The sequence below is a fragment of the Corvus kubaryi genome, unplaced genomic scaffold (genome assembly GCF_017639235.1).
Source record: "Corvus kubaryi isolate FWS band 111438036 unplaced genomic scaffold, C.kubaryi_AGA036_p1.0 37285, whole genome shotgun sequence".
NCBI classification, from domain to species: Eukaryota; Metazoa; Chordata; class Aves; order Passeriformes; family Corvidae; genus Corvus; species Corvus kubaryi.
The window spans coordinates 1,402,400-1,418,522 of record NW_024581089.1 but is presented as its reverse complement, the minus strand read 5'-3'; the positions used below and the strand labels follow the sequence as shown (position 1 = coordinate 1,418,522).

The window sequence follows — 16,123 nt, the reverse complement described above, 5'->3', positions numbered from 1 at the left end:
TTAAAACTACCAGGATCCTCTGAATACAGCAGCCAACCCGAACATATTGACAAACAATTTCCTAACTGTGCATTTGCCTGTCCCCCAGCCACGGTGGGTCACTGGAATGCAGCTCTTACAGAAATAAATGAGGACTGATGCTCTCCCCAGCTCTGCTTCCAGGCTTTGCCAGCTCCCTGATTTTAGGGCAGTTTCCCACCTGCAAAAATCACAAGTGGAGACTCCCCAGCAGAGGAGAGCACTGCTTTTTAGTGCCATAGCCCCTCACGGTGGCTTTCAGAGGGGTGGAAGGGCAGTGTCACCCCCTGCACAGGGACGGGGACAGTGACAGGTCAGCGCGGAGCGCGAGGGACTCGTGCAGGGCTGCGGTGACAGCACAGCCACCGCCACCCCCTGCACCTCCCTCAGGGACTGACACACACCACATTCCCATCCCAGAAACGCAGGAGACAGTGCTCTGGGCAGGAACACTGAGCACCTTTGTGCAGGCAGGGACTGCAGCCACAGGGAGAGCCAAAACCCCGTGCTGAGCCAGGGAAGGGACAGTCAGCCTGTGTCCCACCAGGGGCAAACAGTGCAGGCGGGACAGGAATGACAACTCTCCCCCTGGATACCTGGGACCATCAGCTCTGGGTGGGCACTGTCCTAGGGCTCGGGGATTACCCTGTTCTGTGCTGTGGGGGTCAGCCAGACCCGGCCTCTCTTGCCCAGAGCAGCTGTGGCTGCCCCTGGATCCCTGGCACTGTCCAACGCCAGGTTGGACGGGGCTTGGAGCACCCTGGGGTAGTGGAAGGTGTCTCTGCCCATGGCAGGGGGTGGAATAGATGAGTTTTAAGGGTCCCTTCCAGCCCAGACCATTCTAGGATTCTCCCCTGCTATGCCTTGGGAAATAACCTGGCAGCAGCGAGGCTTCACAGGCTCAGAGAAGCGAGCTCTGGAAGGACACAAGCTTCATGCTAAGTGCAACAAGCTCAGCTTTGGCACAACAGTGAAGAAATCCCTTCGTCTTCGTAACTTTTGCAATTGTGCTCTAGGAGCTGGCCAACAGCCCCCAGCAGGAAAAAAGGCACCATTAATTTTAGGCAGTGCGGTGTATTTCCACACCACACGGTCCTGCTCTCTCCTAAGCTTATTCCAGCACCACCTACACTCCCCTAGGCTAAAAACAAACTGCTGCATTCTCCTCTTGCACACGGATTTCCCCCTGCAGACAGCTGACCCCACAGGTTTGGGGTCTGGTCATGCAAACCCAAGCACACGCACGCAGATGTGGACGGGCTCTGCCCACGAGCCACGCGGTCCGGTGAGAACAGGCAACAAAGACTCAGTCAAATGTGGTTTTTTAAAGCTGCTGCAGTCCAATGGAAACAAGATCAACCCTATGGCCTAATTTTCCTTTTGGAGTGGGGCTGTTTTCCCAGCGAGGCACAAACCCCCTCATTCATCAGGGCTGCAGGACAAGTGGCCCAGTGTAGTCGAGGCACTCACTGGTGCCCAGTGTGGGGGCACCGGGGTGGGCACAGAGGCTCCCACCAGGGCAGGGCAACACCAAACTCTGCTGGTACAGAGCACATCGAGGCTGACTGGAACCTCCAGCAAGGGCTGCACAGGCTCCAGAGTCTCCCAGAAAGGGGACAAGAGGCACAGAGGGAGAAGGACTGGGATAGCCTCCCCCTGGATGGGTAAGAATGTGAGCCCCAGTGGTTGCTGAAGTCTCCCAAAACACAGGGAGAGTTTTAGGGTCTCTGAATTGTGTCAGAAAAGCAACCTAGGGCGGCAGAGAACTTTTTCCACAAAGGAAAACTTGGTTTTTTATTCTCTTTAACTTCTTGGTGTTGCTGCCAAAGAAAGATAGGATCTGTCAAAACAACCAAAAACATTCATTGAAAATCCTCTTGTTACTCCGCATTTCACTGGCTGTGAGAGCCACCAACAGCTCTATAAATAAGCCCTGCTGTGAATAACTCAGCTAATATTCAACCCACCCTACACAGCAGTAAGGTCACTGATGAAATAAAGAACTGGCTGTTCACAGGACATCACCATTTGCATGTCAAACTTCGGAAAAATCACCACACCCGAGGCCTCTGAGGAACTTTTAAAGTTTAGTCTTAGTAGGATCATCCACCCTCAGGGCTGAGGGGTTTGCACGGGACTTTTCTCTGGCAGTTCCAGCAGCACCGAGGCTGGGATGAACATCTGGGCTGCAAAGGCTGCACTGATGTGCTTTTTCAGGCTATCCCTCTCCTTCTGGTTCTAAATACAGATCATAAATGAAATTACTTTTATCTTAATCGAATCCTCTCTAGGGGATTATTTCCAGTTTCTATTATATTGACTCTGCTGGGAACTAAGGGACTTCTTAGCTTTATTTTGGTACCCTGATGATAAAAAGTGTGATCCACAGTCTCATTCTGAGTCCTAATGAAAGTCCATGCAGGAATTCAGGCTCTCAAAATGATTTCCTCAGCCCACAATAATTATGCAGTGTGAAATGCAGTAATTATTTGGATTACATGACCTCTCCAGGGGAGCTGGCGTGGCCAAAGGTACCATTTAACCCACACAGCTGCGTCCCACCAAGAAACCACGGCCTGCGACTGGGTAACTACTTTAAAACATATTAAAAAATCGCTGTGAGGACGCACAATCACCAAGTGTCTCTCCCAATGGCCCCATTCCTGGAATGAGCTCTGCTGGAATCCTTGGCAGCTGCTCTTGGCAGGGAGCAGTGTCCAACACCCCGGGGCTGTGCCCAGCCACGCTCAGCACCCACAGCCCAGCCTCTCCCTTCATCCTTCATGTGTTTTCCCAGGTGGGATCACAGCACTGCACCAGCCTGGAGACAACAGACACTGAGTCCAGAGTTTTATCCTGCCCTAAAAGCCACCTTCTTTTCACCCCCCTTCCCCGTTGTCCGAGGCAAGTGATGCTTGCAGAGTGCCAAGAACAACCTCTGGGTGTGGGGGACAGGACAAACAGAAAATTATGACAGGCAAGCATTCAGAAGAATCAGAACTTTTGAATTTTCATTCCCTAAAATAAGGTTCCTTTCATATTCCTATTTTCTCCTGCTTGCAAATGAGACAGAAAACTCCACGTTCCTGGAAGATTTTTTGCAATAACCCTGTCGCTTTCTCTTTGCATGTTCAGTATAAGGCTGAGGAAGAATCTACCCCAACAAGCCTCCCAGGCTGCTGAGAGTTAACTCTGCAGGGAGCAGGAGCCCAGCAGCACGACAGGCGAGCTCCAACACATGCAGCTCTCAGCCCCAGCCCCAAAATGAAGTTTTATAAATCCCCCCGTACCTGATCGTCCTGACAGAAATGCAGTATTTCCACATCAGGTTCCACATGGCACTGCCATCCCCCTTCATGACCTTCCCTGGGGCGTTTGCAAAGGGAGAAGGATTCCAACCAACCCCAGGACAAGTCGGCTCAGCGGCACACGGCGGAGTTAGTCCAAGGTTCAGGCAGCAGCCCAGCTCTGATTCACGAATTCCAAGTGATTCCTTCGACCTCCACTCAAGTGAACTCCGAGGGAAGGCAGCTTTCCCATCTGAAGTCTCGGGTTACTCCTTTCTTCATGATTTATAAGATTCGGTGTTTACATTATTTGCAAGCCAGAAGAGATTATTAGAGGCTGTTCAGAAAGCTCCGTGTTACACTCACTGCTCCAAGCTGCCAAGTCAGAAAACCCTACCTAGGCAGCACCTGCAGGAAGTTATTCCCATTTATTCCACTTCAAAAACAACCCCACCAGCCCAGTAACATTGCCCTAGAAAATCCCTTGTGAGCCCTGTAAATGCTCACCCAGTACACTCTCCATCAAATGCCTCGGGCTGGAGGAGCCCTCAGCTGTTCGCAAAATTTTTTGTGTTCTGTAATAAACTTTTTGGTGCCAAAAAAAGTAATGAGTCATTTTCCAAAGCTGGATTTGAAGGCATATGAAGAAGTCATGGCTTTCAACGGTGAGTATCAGCTGTGACACTCAGCCCGGAAATGACAGCAACAATAAAATGACAAGATCTGACTAAAAAGAAACCCCAAACCAACCAACCAAAAGAACACCAAAACCCAACCAAAAAACCCCAGAGCACCCCAACTTATAGATTATGCATATGGAATTCTTTTGCTGTGCTGAGTAAGTTTAAACACACAGCATTTATTGCCAAAAAGTTTCAATAGAATTTGAGCCCCAGCACACACGCACATGGCATAAACCTTCGAGAAAAGTAGTATTATTGTTGTTGTAGAGACGAGCCCTTTAAATCCTGCCCTGGCATCTCCAAGACCACCCTGAAAGTCAGAGTCGTTGCTCTGACAGATTAAAGTTCCCCGAGCCTTTGCTCAGCCCACACTCCCTTCTCTGCAGCGGTCAACAGCACCATTATCAGGGGCCCTTCTGGAGCAGGGACATCAGATACATGTTTATATTATAAAACTTAATTAAGCAAGAAACCAAGTTCACGCTGTTTCTTCACAGAGCAGAACCATTCCACGATTAACTGTCTGTGTGCTGTTGCATAACTCCATTCTCTCCAGGGCCACTTTGTCCAGGATCTCGTGACTGTTCCCACTACTTGAAATACATTCTGCTTTGGAAGTTTCTGATAATTGGACCAAGCTCTTGATGGCTCGTTAGGAAAAGTCACACCAAGTTCCACAGCACACTGTACACTTAAATCAGCTGGCTTAATGAAGGAAAGTTACATTAGAAAACTTTTATACATCTGTTCCTAACATAACCACTGAAATACATTTCAGTGCTGGAAAAAGCTCCGTAAGTCCAGGCAGCCCAGCTGAACCCTGTCCCTTTCCTTCACTCCCTAATTTAAGAGAGGAAGTGCCTACAGGAGAGATTTTCTGGTTTTTGGACCCTGTACACTTGCAATACTTCACTGGGCATAAATCAACCCATGACATAAAGAGGATAAAAGTAGTAGTTTCTGTTCTGTGCAGCACAGAGGTATCAAACAGCACCCTCAGTCGTGTCAGCTCCCTCTCTTTGAGCTCATACCTGAGCCCTCAGTGTAATTGATGTATTTAGATTACACCCTCCTTGATTCCCCTGCAGTCCCAATATTTTGACAGCGCCAGCATCTGCAGGAATAGTGTTTTATCTGTCTCTGAAGATAGATTCAGTGGATGAGATCCACAAGAGAGCAGTGTTTCCATCACCTCCTTCTGCCACGTTTCTAAACTTCGTGCACAACCAGTGACCAAAAGAATTAAAATAATGTGGGAACATCATGGGGCAAAAGCGAGATGCTGCAGGGGGATTTTTTTTTTCATCTGTTTTGGTTTTTAAACCATTGCTGCAACATTTCCCACGAAAATCAGGTTATTAAATAGTATAGAGAGTATTTCAGCTCCTAAGCTGAGTTTGTCCACAGATTCCCTAAGAGACCCAGACAAACCCAGGTAGCTCTCCTCTAAGCAAGCAGGGAATATTACATAATTTATTATTATTATTATTATTATCAAGGAAATACATATCACTTAAAACACACCCAGAAAATGCTGCACACTATGCAAATGACATAACGAGCTAATATAACTCATATTTCAGTTCTGTGATTAAATCTCTGCTGTAAATAAGTGCTGTTTATTCTGCTGCAAATATGAAGTAGGGATTGCTGTGAGATGCTCATTGAGATGATATTTGAGGGGAATGTTCAACCGCACAGTGTCCTGCAGAGCCGGGGGAGGTCAGGGCCTGGCTGGATGTGCCAACAGGGAATAGCTGCTGATTCCTCTGAAGAACTGGTGATTAATCAAACCTGATCCTGTCTCTCATGCTGGGCTGCCTTCTCTAAAAACAGCTCCTCCTGCGTATCATTACCTAGGAGGTAACAGGAGGCATGGCCACGAGAAGCTGGACACATCAGCTGTTTGTTAGTAGCCAGAAAAATCTTATTGAGGAACAGAGGAGCTTTTCCAGGAGCAATGAGACAGTGAAGCCCTTCTCTCCGGCTGTTTACTTCCCTCCCCTTGGTCCCCAGTGACATCACCATGCCCCAAACAAGGCACAGATTTGCATCTCAAGTGATTCACTGTTTTGAAGCCTTGTTTGCTTTCCCTTTAGGACAACCAGGATGAGCCCCAGCACTGCAGGGGCCACCTGGTGCCTTTGCCATGGATTTTCCGTGTTCTTCATCCATCACAAGTGACTGTCACCGCTGCAGTGACAACGCCGTCCCACACGCACGCAGGCTGGGAGCCCGTGGGCACTCAGGAGGGCTCTCTGGAGCTGCCTGCCTGGGCTGTTCCTCCCCTCTGGGTGTGGATGAGAACTGCATCACTTATCTCTTCCCCTCGAAGTAAACCAGCAGATTCCATTCGCAGCACATCACTGCACCCACCCAGCCACCCCGAGCGCAACTCCCCGCACAGATTTACTTATTTGCTGGGTTTTTTTGACTCCTGGAAACCTTTGTTAGCTCTGCCCTGCTTGCAGGCACCTGCAGCAGCTCTCCCTCTCTGCAGCCCTTCATGTCTGGACCCACGGCAGTGCCCCAAGTAAAACAAGCTCTTGAGTCCTCCCAGCCTGCAAGAGGAAGGTGCAAGGAGAAGTTCTGCCTCCTTCCAAAATTTCTTCCCACTTCAGGACTGTTTTTTCCAAACCCAGCATCACCAGTGCCCACACTAGATGCCTTGGACCTGCATTTTGCTGCCTGTAAAACAGGGAAAGCAACTCTCAACTTTGCAAAACATTTTGCTTCTCTTCTAGGAGGAAATCTTTAGTTCAAACAGCCCCAACCACTAATTCAGAGACGCTGCTGTGGCTTTTGGGAGCTGAGCACACCGTGGGGGCAGCTGAAGGTGGGTCCCCCTGAGCTGCAGGGTCAGCAGGAAGGCTCTGCTCAGCTGCTGGGGAGCACTGCCTGCAAACGCTGATGCAGGAGAGTTTGCACCAAGGCAGCCTGGGCACACCAAGGCACACACACGGCTTTGGTTCTGCTGACTGGACACAGGAGCAGGGAGCTGCTGCAGGACAGGGAAAACAATTAGAAGAATCAATATCATAGAAATGCTGGGGGAAAAACCACCAGGTTTGTCAAAGCCCTCAACTTGGCCACGGTGAAGCACATGCCACCCATTTTAGGAAAAACAGTGGGATTCTCCCAATGTTTTTGATTCCTGAGGGAACCCATAACAGCTACAGCACACTATGTGATGAAGAGCAGTTTGTAATCGCTAAAAACCACAATGTTGGGGGTGGGGAGGGAGGGAAAGGCAGAAGAGAATCACTGAAATCATTCAGGTTGGAAAGGCCCCTGAAGATCATCGGGTCCGACCATTCCCCAGCCCTGCCAAGGCCACCACTCATCCGTGTCCCCAAGTGCCACACCCACACATCTTCAAAATCCCTCCAGGGATGGTGACCCCACCACTGCCCTGGCAGCCTGTTCCCAATGCCTGATCACCCCTTCACTGAAGGAATTTTCTCCTAATATCCAACTTAAACCTCCCCTGGCACAGGTTGAGGCCATTTCTGAGGAACGGGAGGCTTTTAATCTATTTTCTAATTTTCACACTGGAAACAAAGCTGCTGCAGGCAAAGATACCACAAGGGACATAAATCTCTCTAAGTATTTAAAAAGGCTGGAGCTGAGGTTCCTTTACAAGTTGTAGGTGGTGTGTTACTTTTAAATGCTATTATTAGAAAGGCAGGGCTTAATTTGGAGTCTCACACTCCATTACTCTTCCCCCTCTGGAGATCCATTCCTGTTTGGCAGCAGAGCCTGCAGGATGATAAGCAGAGTGCTTGATGGGTACAGGAAGGGAGAGGAGACCAGAGAAAAGCAGCACCCAGGACATGGGATCTGATTTGGTTTTGGATAAAGCTGCATGCTCTGGATGGCTGCATCCCCTCACACACAGCATGTGAGGAGATCTGAGTGCTGTCCCCGTGCCCAGGCCCAGCCTAAGTGAGCTCAGCTCAACATCCCTGCCACAGGGAATCTGCCCTGCTGCAGCCCTCAAGGGTGAGGAACACAATTTGCCTGTTTTTCTGAAGTTTCCACCACAATGAAATGGTCCCAGACCAGGATTTGACAGCATTTCTGTTCTGGTGTTCATTACATTTGTAGGTCATTCGACAAAAGGAAAATGTGACTGCTGGGCCCAGCCTGGTTTGGGTTGTCAGTGCAGTCCCAGACCTATTTTTAACTTAGGTAGCATTCCCCTTACACAACAGCTATTACCAATTAAGGATTGCAAGGAGTCATACAAATAGATGAAGTTTAAATTTCTAGCTGGAAAAGCATTCTGGCTTTTTGGACAGCTTGGGGCGCCTTTAAACCTTCAACAAGCCAACATTTTGACTTAGGAGGTTTTCATAAAATACCTTCACCATATTTTTTCCCCAGCCTTCAGTGCATTCTCTTCCGTTCCCTTTGAAACTTCCTTCGCTGATTTTTCACAAACATTCCTGAGGAAATGCAAACCGCGGCGTTTCCTGGGAGCTGACAGCAGTGACACACACATGCCAGTCCTTCTGGGGAATAGAGCCAGCCTTGGATTTGGCATTTTGATAAAGGGCATCTCCCCTCACCCCAAAAAGGCTGGAGAGTTTGGGATCCTTGGCAGAGCCCCTCCAGCACCCTCCCAGCTGCAGCTTCTGAGAGACTCCTGGGACGTCTCCAGGCCACCACCGGGCTCCCAGGCTCCCTGTGCTGTGACTCAGTCTTGGACCACGATCAAAGGGAACTCAGAAAGCTTCCAATTCCCCTCTGCAGGGCACGGAGCCAGAGGCACAAGTAAAATGTGACTGCTCCAGGGGCTGCCCGTCGGCTGCATCCAACTACAGGAGAGACTGGAGGGGGAAAGAAAAGCCTGGCAAACTCTGTGTGCTCCAGGGATGCAGCTAAAGGGCAGGAACCCCCAGCACAGGCACCCCAGTTCCAGAAGAACCCAACATCAGCCTTCAAAGCTGTCTGTGGAAGGTTAAAATCTGTTCAAGTGTGGAGAAGGGAGAACCTGAGGGCTCACAGATGGTTCCTGGGTGAGAGGGAAGGGGGTGGAGAAAAGGAAAGTTTCAGGAATCTTGGCGAATTGATGAAATGAAGACTGCAGAGAGGCAGGGGAAGGGCAGGGAAAAGGTGGGGAAAGGCAGGGAAAAGGTGGGGCAAAGCAGGAGAAACGGAGGGGAAAGGCAGAGAGGGAAAAGGCAGGGGAGAGGTGGGAAAAGGCAGGGCAAAAGCAGGGGAAAGGTGGGAAAAGGCAGGGAAAAAGCAGGGGAGAGGCAGGAGGAAGGCAGGGACACACACACAGAACTGTGTGGTCTGGAACCCAGTTCAGCCCAGTGCCAGCACTGGTACAGGGAGAGGCATCACAGCCCCGCAGATCCGTGCCCAAATCCCACCGCACACTCGGTGAAACCAGGGCCTGGCAAGCGAAGGGATCCCATGGGATGTGTGTCCCCCAGGCAGGGAGGAAGAGCAGCCTGGGAAGGCAAACCAGAAGCGTGAATTTCAGGCACGAGAGCAATGAAACCTGCACAAAGTCTCCTTCAGACACAGAGAACCATTAATGACATTACCAGGAAGGCTACCACCAGATTAGCAGGTATTTGGTGTATTTTCATTTAAATTTCCCAACTTGGAATCACTTCCCCGAGCACAGAGAAATCCTCTGATGGCTTTTAAGGCATTTTGCTACTTTGTGCATTTATTTGAGGGTTTGCTCTTAATCATTTTTCTGCTGACTGTGGGAATACTGCAAGGAGTGCTGTTTGCAGGCTGTGCTTCCAGAGGGGGTGGATTTGGGAGGTGGGGGAAGCTCTCAGCTGCTCTGCAGCTGCAGCAGCCTCGCCAAAGGATCCTCTGGAGAGGGAGCTGCTCCACAGGCACATGACTCAGCCCTGCTCTGGATGAAGTCACTGTCAAGTGAAAGCAAACTATTTGTTTCTAACAACATATATGGTGAACTCCAAACGCAAGTTCAAGGCAAAGCTCCAGTAATTTTCCCCACCCACTTTGCTTTTGTTTGGTTTAAGATGCCGAGAAGGAGGTCAGAGTTTAAGTGACAGCACGAAGATACACAAACCCACTGACATCACTGTCCAGCACTGTGCAAAAGCAGTTCCCGGCCCTCAGCAACCAGAACTTCAAGGATTTTTTCCCCTACTCCCTGCTCCTGAGGTTTGTAGTTAGCATACAGCCATCACCTCCAGGAATACGGGATGACAGAATTGTATACAGGTTTGTCCCCCTTTATTAAACCTGTTTTTAAATGACGGATTTAATTATGTAGGGACACATGACCAGGGAGTTTTTTACACCTTCTTTTATGCTGCCTTTCCCTCTGTGCCAGTTTCCCAAGGCATCCCAAGGCACCTCACACAACCCCAGAGCAGAGTCCATGCTGCTGACACCAGAAATGAGGAACAAAGCCTCTCAAAACGCATTCTTTTTAACAAAGAGTTAACCTGAAGGACAGCCCTGACACGGACCATTTCAAGCCCGTGTGCTGTCTTTGAAACAGCATCTAAATTAAGGCTGGCAATTCCTTTCATGGCTTCAAATGCTACACATTTTTCTAGGATAAGAGAGTGGGAAAGAGGATGAGCACAGAGCTGCAGGTGCCCTGCAGAGTGCAATCTCAGAGTGGCTGTAAGTAGCTTCTGACACTCAGAGACTCTGATATTCCAGGGTGGCAGCAATAAGCTGCTCCTAACAAGCCAACTCATGAAAGCATTTCCATTTTTAATCAACATTGAAACATCCTCATGGGAATGAATCATATACCAAAATACAGACCCATTTTGCCCAGAGATGGACTTAAGCACATGATTCAACCTATCCTGAAGCACGGTGCTGGCACTGTGAGTCCCAGCTGAAGGGTGGCAGGAACAATTCCAGCTAATCCCTGGCTTCAAAGGACCAGGCACCCTCTCACTTGGCTTATTCCATTGGGGTGGCTCATTACAAATGGCCCTAATTGTTCTGGAAGGGACTCGTGCCTCCTTTAGGGAGACCAAACTGATGAAAGAAAAATTAAAAATGACAAGAAATAATTTTGAAAACGGTTTTGTTTGCCAAACAAGGCATTCCAATAAAGCAGCCTTTATGAACTTGGCACTTTGTGTTTTTTGAAATTCTCTTGTTTTAGCCAGAAGAGAGAAGACATTCTGGGAGGAAAAATCTGCAGATTTCAGCTGCCCTCAGTGCCAGTCACACATCTCCTCACCTTCTGCTTGATCTTTAATGCAATGCTAATGGCAACAATTTCTAGCCTGGGCTATTACACACCAGCTGGCAGCAGCACAGCACGAAGCTTCCCCCCTGGCTAGGGAAAATCTTCACTTTCACATGCTAAACCTGAAGTCACATGGGTTTGTAATAATCCTGGGAGTAAAGCATGAGACGTTCATCCTGCAAAGCCCACAGAAACCCGACAGTGATTTGCTCATCTTACACTTTAACCTGGCACAGAACACATCTCAGCACCCTCCGTGTTTGTATCTGGAGGGTACCAAAACCAGCCCTCAATGAGGGGTTCTGACCAAAATGCACTCAACAGAGCACTGAAATCTCATTTTCGTGAATCACTGAATTACCAGACATTTTTTGGAGCAGGTTTTTACCCCAGTCCTCCCAGTTTGCTTTATGCAATTTGCTGACACTTGGATACATCAGGCTGCTGGTTTATAAACACATTACTAGAGGCATCAGCACCATTACCTTGCAGTAACTTTGTTTTGTGAATATACACGGGATGGGCAAAGTCCTGGTTATTCCAGGTGCTGCCAAATTTAAGGAATGGACTGAAACTGTGGTTGGTGGATTTTTCCCTATTTCCCCCTTCCCTTGCTGTGTTGAGAGAACATAGAGCAGCTCTCTCTGTACACGTGCTGTCTGCCCTTACCTGGCCTTTCTTTAGGACTGCCACATGCCCAGCTTGCTATTTTGGAGTTGGATTTTTACCCTGTATACATAAATAAACTTGAAAACCTGTCCCAGTTTTCCTTTGTCCCATCACCCAGGCTCAGTGCTTCCTTGCAGTGCCCAGCTGGCACGGCAGCCACAGCCAGGGAGGGGGAATGGCTCATTTTCCTTGTCCTCCATCTCTCCCAGCCCCACAGCTCTGGGCAGTGGGGCCACCACAAAACCCAACGCACCCTGCATGGAATTCTCTTCAAGCCCATGGATTTCACTTCCATGGAAGCGGCTCCCAGAGCAAGATAAAATGATCCCCAAAATCAGAATTGTCCAGGCCAGGCAGCAGATCCAGAATCACTGAATCATTAAGGCTGGAAAAGCCCCCTGAGATCATCGAGTCCAACCCTTCCCCAGCACTGCCAAGGCCACCCCTGACCCATGTCCCCAGGTGCCACATCCCTGTGTTTTCTGAACATTCCCAGGGATGGGGACTCCATCACTGCCCTGTTTCAATGCTTGACAGCCCTTCCCATGAAGAAATTTTCCCAGTATCCAACCTGACCCTCCCCTGGCCCAGCCTGAGGCCATTCCTTGTCCTGTCCCTGTTCCCTGGGAGCAGAGCCCGACCCTCCCCAGCTGCCCCCTCCTGTCAGGGACTTGTGCAGAGCCACAAGGTCCCCCCTGAGCCTCCTTTGCTCCAGCCTGAGCCCCTTTCCCAGCTCCCTCAGCCGCTCCTGGGGCTCCAGCCCCTTCCCCAGCTCCCTTCCCTGCCCTGGACACAAACCCACAAGAATTCCCTGAGTACCAAAAGCTGGAAAACAGAGCTGGACATCCCACCATGGAGCAGCAAGTCACGGCTTCCAAAGCCACCAGGAGCACTTTCCACAGCTCTGAGCACTGAGTGCAGCTGAAAACCAGGGTCAGGCAGTGCACAGAAGGAAAGAGCACAGTCACTCCATGGAAATGTTACCCAAGCCCTGTTTTGGTTATCTGTTACCTCATTTTATACATAAAAATAGGAAATATATACACAGGGCACACACAAAACCTCCCCATTGCCCCTGGGCTCTTTTCCAAGAGCATTTTAAACTATTTACAATCACTAATAAAAAGGAATTGAAAGCCTCCAGAAAGTTTTTTTCCTTCTTTTTCAGATGAACTTCCTTGCATTTAAGGTTTGTTATTCTGCAGCACCTGTTTTTCACACTTGTTTGTGCTTTGACCAAGAAATTATTTTGTTTCAAACGTGAGGAAGTCGCAACTTTCCTTCAATTTTCTTTTCTTCTCAAAAAGATGAGAACAAAGTGCCTCTGTGTGGTATTGAAGTGCTTAAGGCCTGGTTTTAGTGCTGTTCATGCAAACACACTGCAGACAGAAGACTCAAGCACATCCAGGTTTTGATGGCAAGTAAATTAATTATCTGGGAGGAAATAAATGGGCAGCCCTGTTGCAGAGGCTTCCATTAGATGTAGAATAACTCCCCAGTAATTCATTTGCCACAAAGCTGGGATTTCGCCAGGAATCCAAGACAGAAAGCTCGAGTTTAGTATTTATTTGTGTCAAAACAGCCTGGCTACATTTCTATTATTTTATATGGTTTCTCAGCAAGGGAAACATCACAATGGGCTGGGACTAGGTTGGAAATTTTTTGGCTTGGCAGCGGAATCTGTGAAAAGCTGCGAGAAGAGGAGAATAAAGCTATCTTTTGAAACTTCACAAGCCAATGGTCACAGATGAGGGTCCCGTATTGCTCAATGCAGAAAGTGCGGGGCACCCCTGAAACCTTGAAAAAGATTGGAACAGTTCCCTTTTCCAGCCTTCAGCCACTGCATGAAAAATTCAACTGCAATTAGCATTTAGTACAAAGCACTTTCTGTAGGCTGACAATAGGTAGCCAGAGCAGAAAGTGTACATAACAAGAACGGAATCCTGTTTTAGAGGATTGCACGGGTTTTGTTCACAGTGAAGGGATCCCCACTTTCCCCCCAGAAAATTCAAACCCATCCAATTCCCTCTGCTCAGCAGCGTAAATCAAGAGCAAGGAAAACGAAGTTTCAATTAAAAAGCATCAGGGTAAGTTCAGGGACATGTTAAATGGAATTGCTTATTTTGCTGTTCCATTAAATAGGCAAGCTCAATGCCTCTGACACCCAGACCTATTCTTTAGGATCACCATTCACCATCAATCATTTAAGCTGGGTGTCAGACCTGCCTAAGTGAAGTGCCCACTGCTCTGAATGACTCTGATGTGCACTTTGTGCTGGGAGGGAGAGGAAGGATGAACTATTATATTACTAAATATCTCAGGGAAATAAAGGGTCTTCTCTGCATTACATAAATTTCCATGACATTTCAATTAATCTGCCAGTGCTGTGTACAGTGTGGACACCACAGCACGAGCTCCTGTGCCTGAGGATAAAATATCAGGGAAGGAAAAGTACTGAGTCTTAGCTGGGGTGATGTGACCTAAAGCAGAGGTTAAAACCAAACAGCACCCTCACCTTCACATCTGCATGCACAGAGACAACAGCAGCTGATAATTAATGCAATTAAAAAAAAAAAAAAAAAAAGCAGGTTTACAATCTTTGTCACAAGTTCTCATTAAGTGCCTACCACTCCCTTCTCCCAGGGAGCAGAACAGCGAGGAAAAACCCTGGTGGCATCATGTGCAGCCACCCCGTGCTGAGGAGCATTGCAGAGTTAACATTTTCTTACCTTTTATAGAAACCATGGAGAGGCTGGAGACATAAAAACTGCCAGTAATCCAAGCAGAAGGCCTTCAACTTCAGCATTTTCCAGCACTCCTGCTGCCGCGACTGTGGTCTGCAGCGGGCTTTTAGCAACACAAGACTTTTTTGTTATGATCTGAATGACTCAAAAGCAGAGCAGCACCCTCGTCGTGTCCGTGTGGCTGCATCACCGGGCTGTGGGATCGGCGCGGAGCCGGCGGGCAGCCCCGCACATGGCTCAGCACCTGCAGCCCCAGTGCCCCCCGCTCATACAAAGAGGCAGCCGCACAAAGGACACAAATTCATGGGCGCTCTTTGATCCCGCTCGCCGTTTATCTCTCCCAAAGTCCCCAGTCCTACCGGGATCACTGGTGTTACACAGAAATCCCACTTCTCCTTTCGGCTATTTTAGGCCATTCTGAAAGCCCTCTGGACAAACAGCGTGGATACATTCCAGCTGCGGGCTTTGATGGACCCTTGGAAAGCATCCTTAGAGCTCCCAGACTTCGGAAAATGCAGGCAATTATCTCGGTGGGCTCTGACACCGCTGCCCGGTACCCACAGCCGAGCTGTGATCTCAGCACATGGGGCTGCCGGCGTTTGCCCTTTTCCCTTTTTTGCCTCCTCTGTTAATCAGCTCCTCCTGTACCAGCACACGGGCTCCATTGTCTGCGGCACCTCGGGAACGGGGGGCTTCTCGTGACGGGGAGGGGAAAAGAGCGGAAAAAAAAACGGAAAAAGGGAGAAGGCGGGGGGGGAAAAAAAAAAAAAGAAGAAGAAGAAGAAAAAAAAGAAGGCAGGAGCTCAGACCCTCCCGCTCACACACCAGATTGTGCTTATCTTGTTCCCGACGCGTTTTGCCAGGGAGCGCAGGGGGGGAGGATGAACCAACCCCGAACCGCGGGGCGGCAGCGGGACAGCCCCCGAGGCGCGGGCACGGACGGACGGACGGACGGAGAGACGGAGAGACGGACAGCCGGACAGCCAGCCAGACTGCCGGCGGGGACGGACAGCCCCTCCGGGGGTCCCGGCAGCCGCAGCCGCTCCGGAGCCATCCCCGAGCCGCAGGCAGGGCTGGGAGCTGCGGGGCTGGGGGATTGCGGAATTAGCAGCGTTTGCTATCGAAACCTCTGCTGGGCACGATAAAGGCGGACTGCTTTTGTTCTGAGAAGACAGGAGCACAAATTTTTAAAAATGTCTTCTCTTTTACCATGGCCCAATTCTACCAACTCCCTCCCCTCCCTCTTCTTTCCTCTCTATCCCACCGTGAACTGCAAAGGGTGAGAATCCTGGGATGGAAACACACAGGGCAGAGTTAGATTAGAGATTAGGTGGGATTTCCTCCCTGGGAGGGTGGGCAGGCCCTGGCACAGGGTGCCCAGAGCAGCTGGGGCTGCCCCTGGATCCCTGGCAGTGCCCAAGGCCAGGCTGGACATTGGGGCTGGGAGCAGCCTGGGACAGTGGGAGGTGTCCCTGCCCAGGGCAGGGGTGGCACTGGATGGGCTTT

General features: G+C 49.5%; 1 protein-coding gene across 13 annotated transcripts in view; it reads right to left on the bottom strand.

Annotated features, from left to right (window-relative positions):
• The window catches only part of IQSEC1 (IQ motif and Sec7 domain ArfGEF 1), a 264,092-nt gene that overhangs the window by 117,562 nt on the left and 130,407 nt on the right, over positions 1–16,123 (bottom strand). Inside the window, exon 1 of one of the 13 annotated variants that reach the window (XM_042026677.1) lies at positions 14,603–15,335. The exons of the other annotated variants lie outside the window; for them this stretch is intronic. Within the exon in view, the coding sequence (XP_041882611.1) occupies positions 14,603–14,679 (77 nt within the window). The 5' untranslated portion in view covers positions 14,680–15,335. Of the gene's footprint in view, positions 1–14,602; positions 15,336–16,123 lie in introns of those variants that run through there. 13 annotated transcript variants of the gene reach the window in all.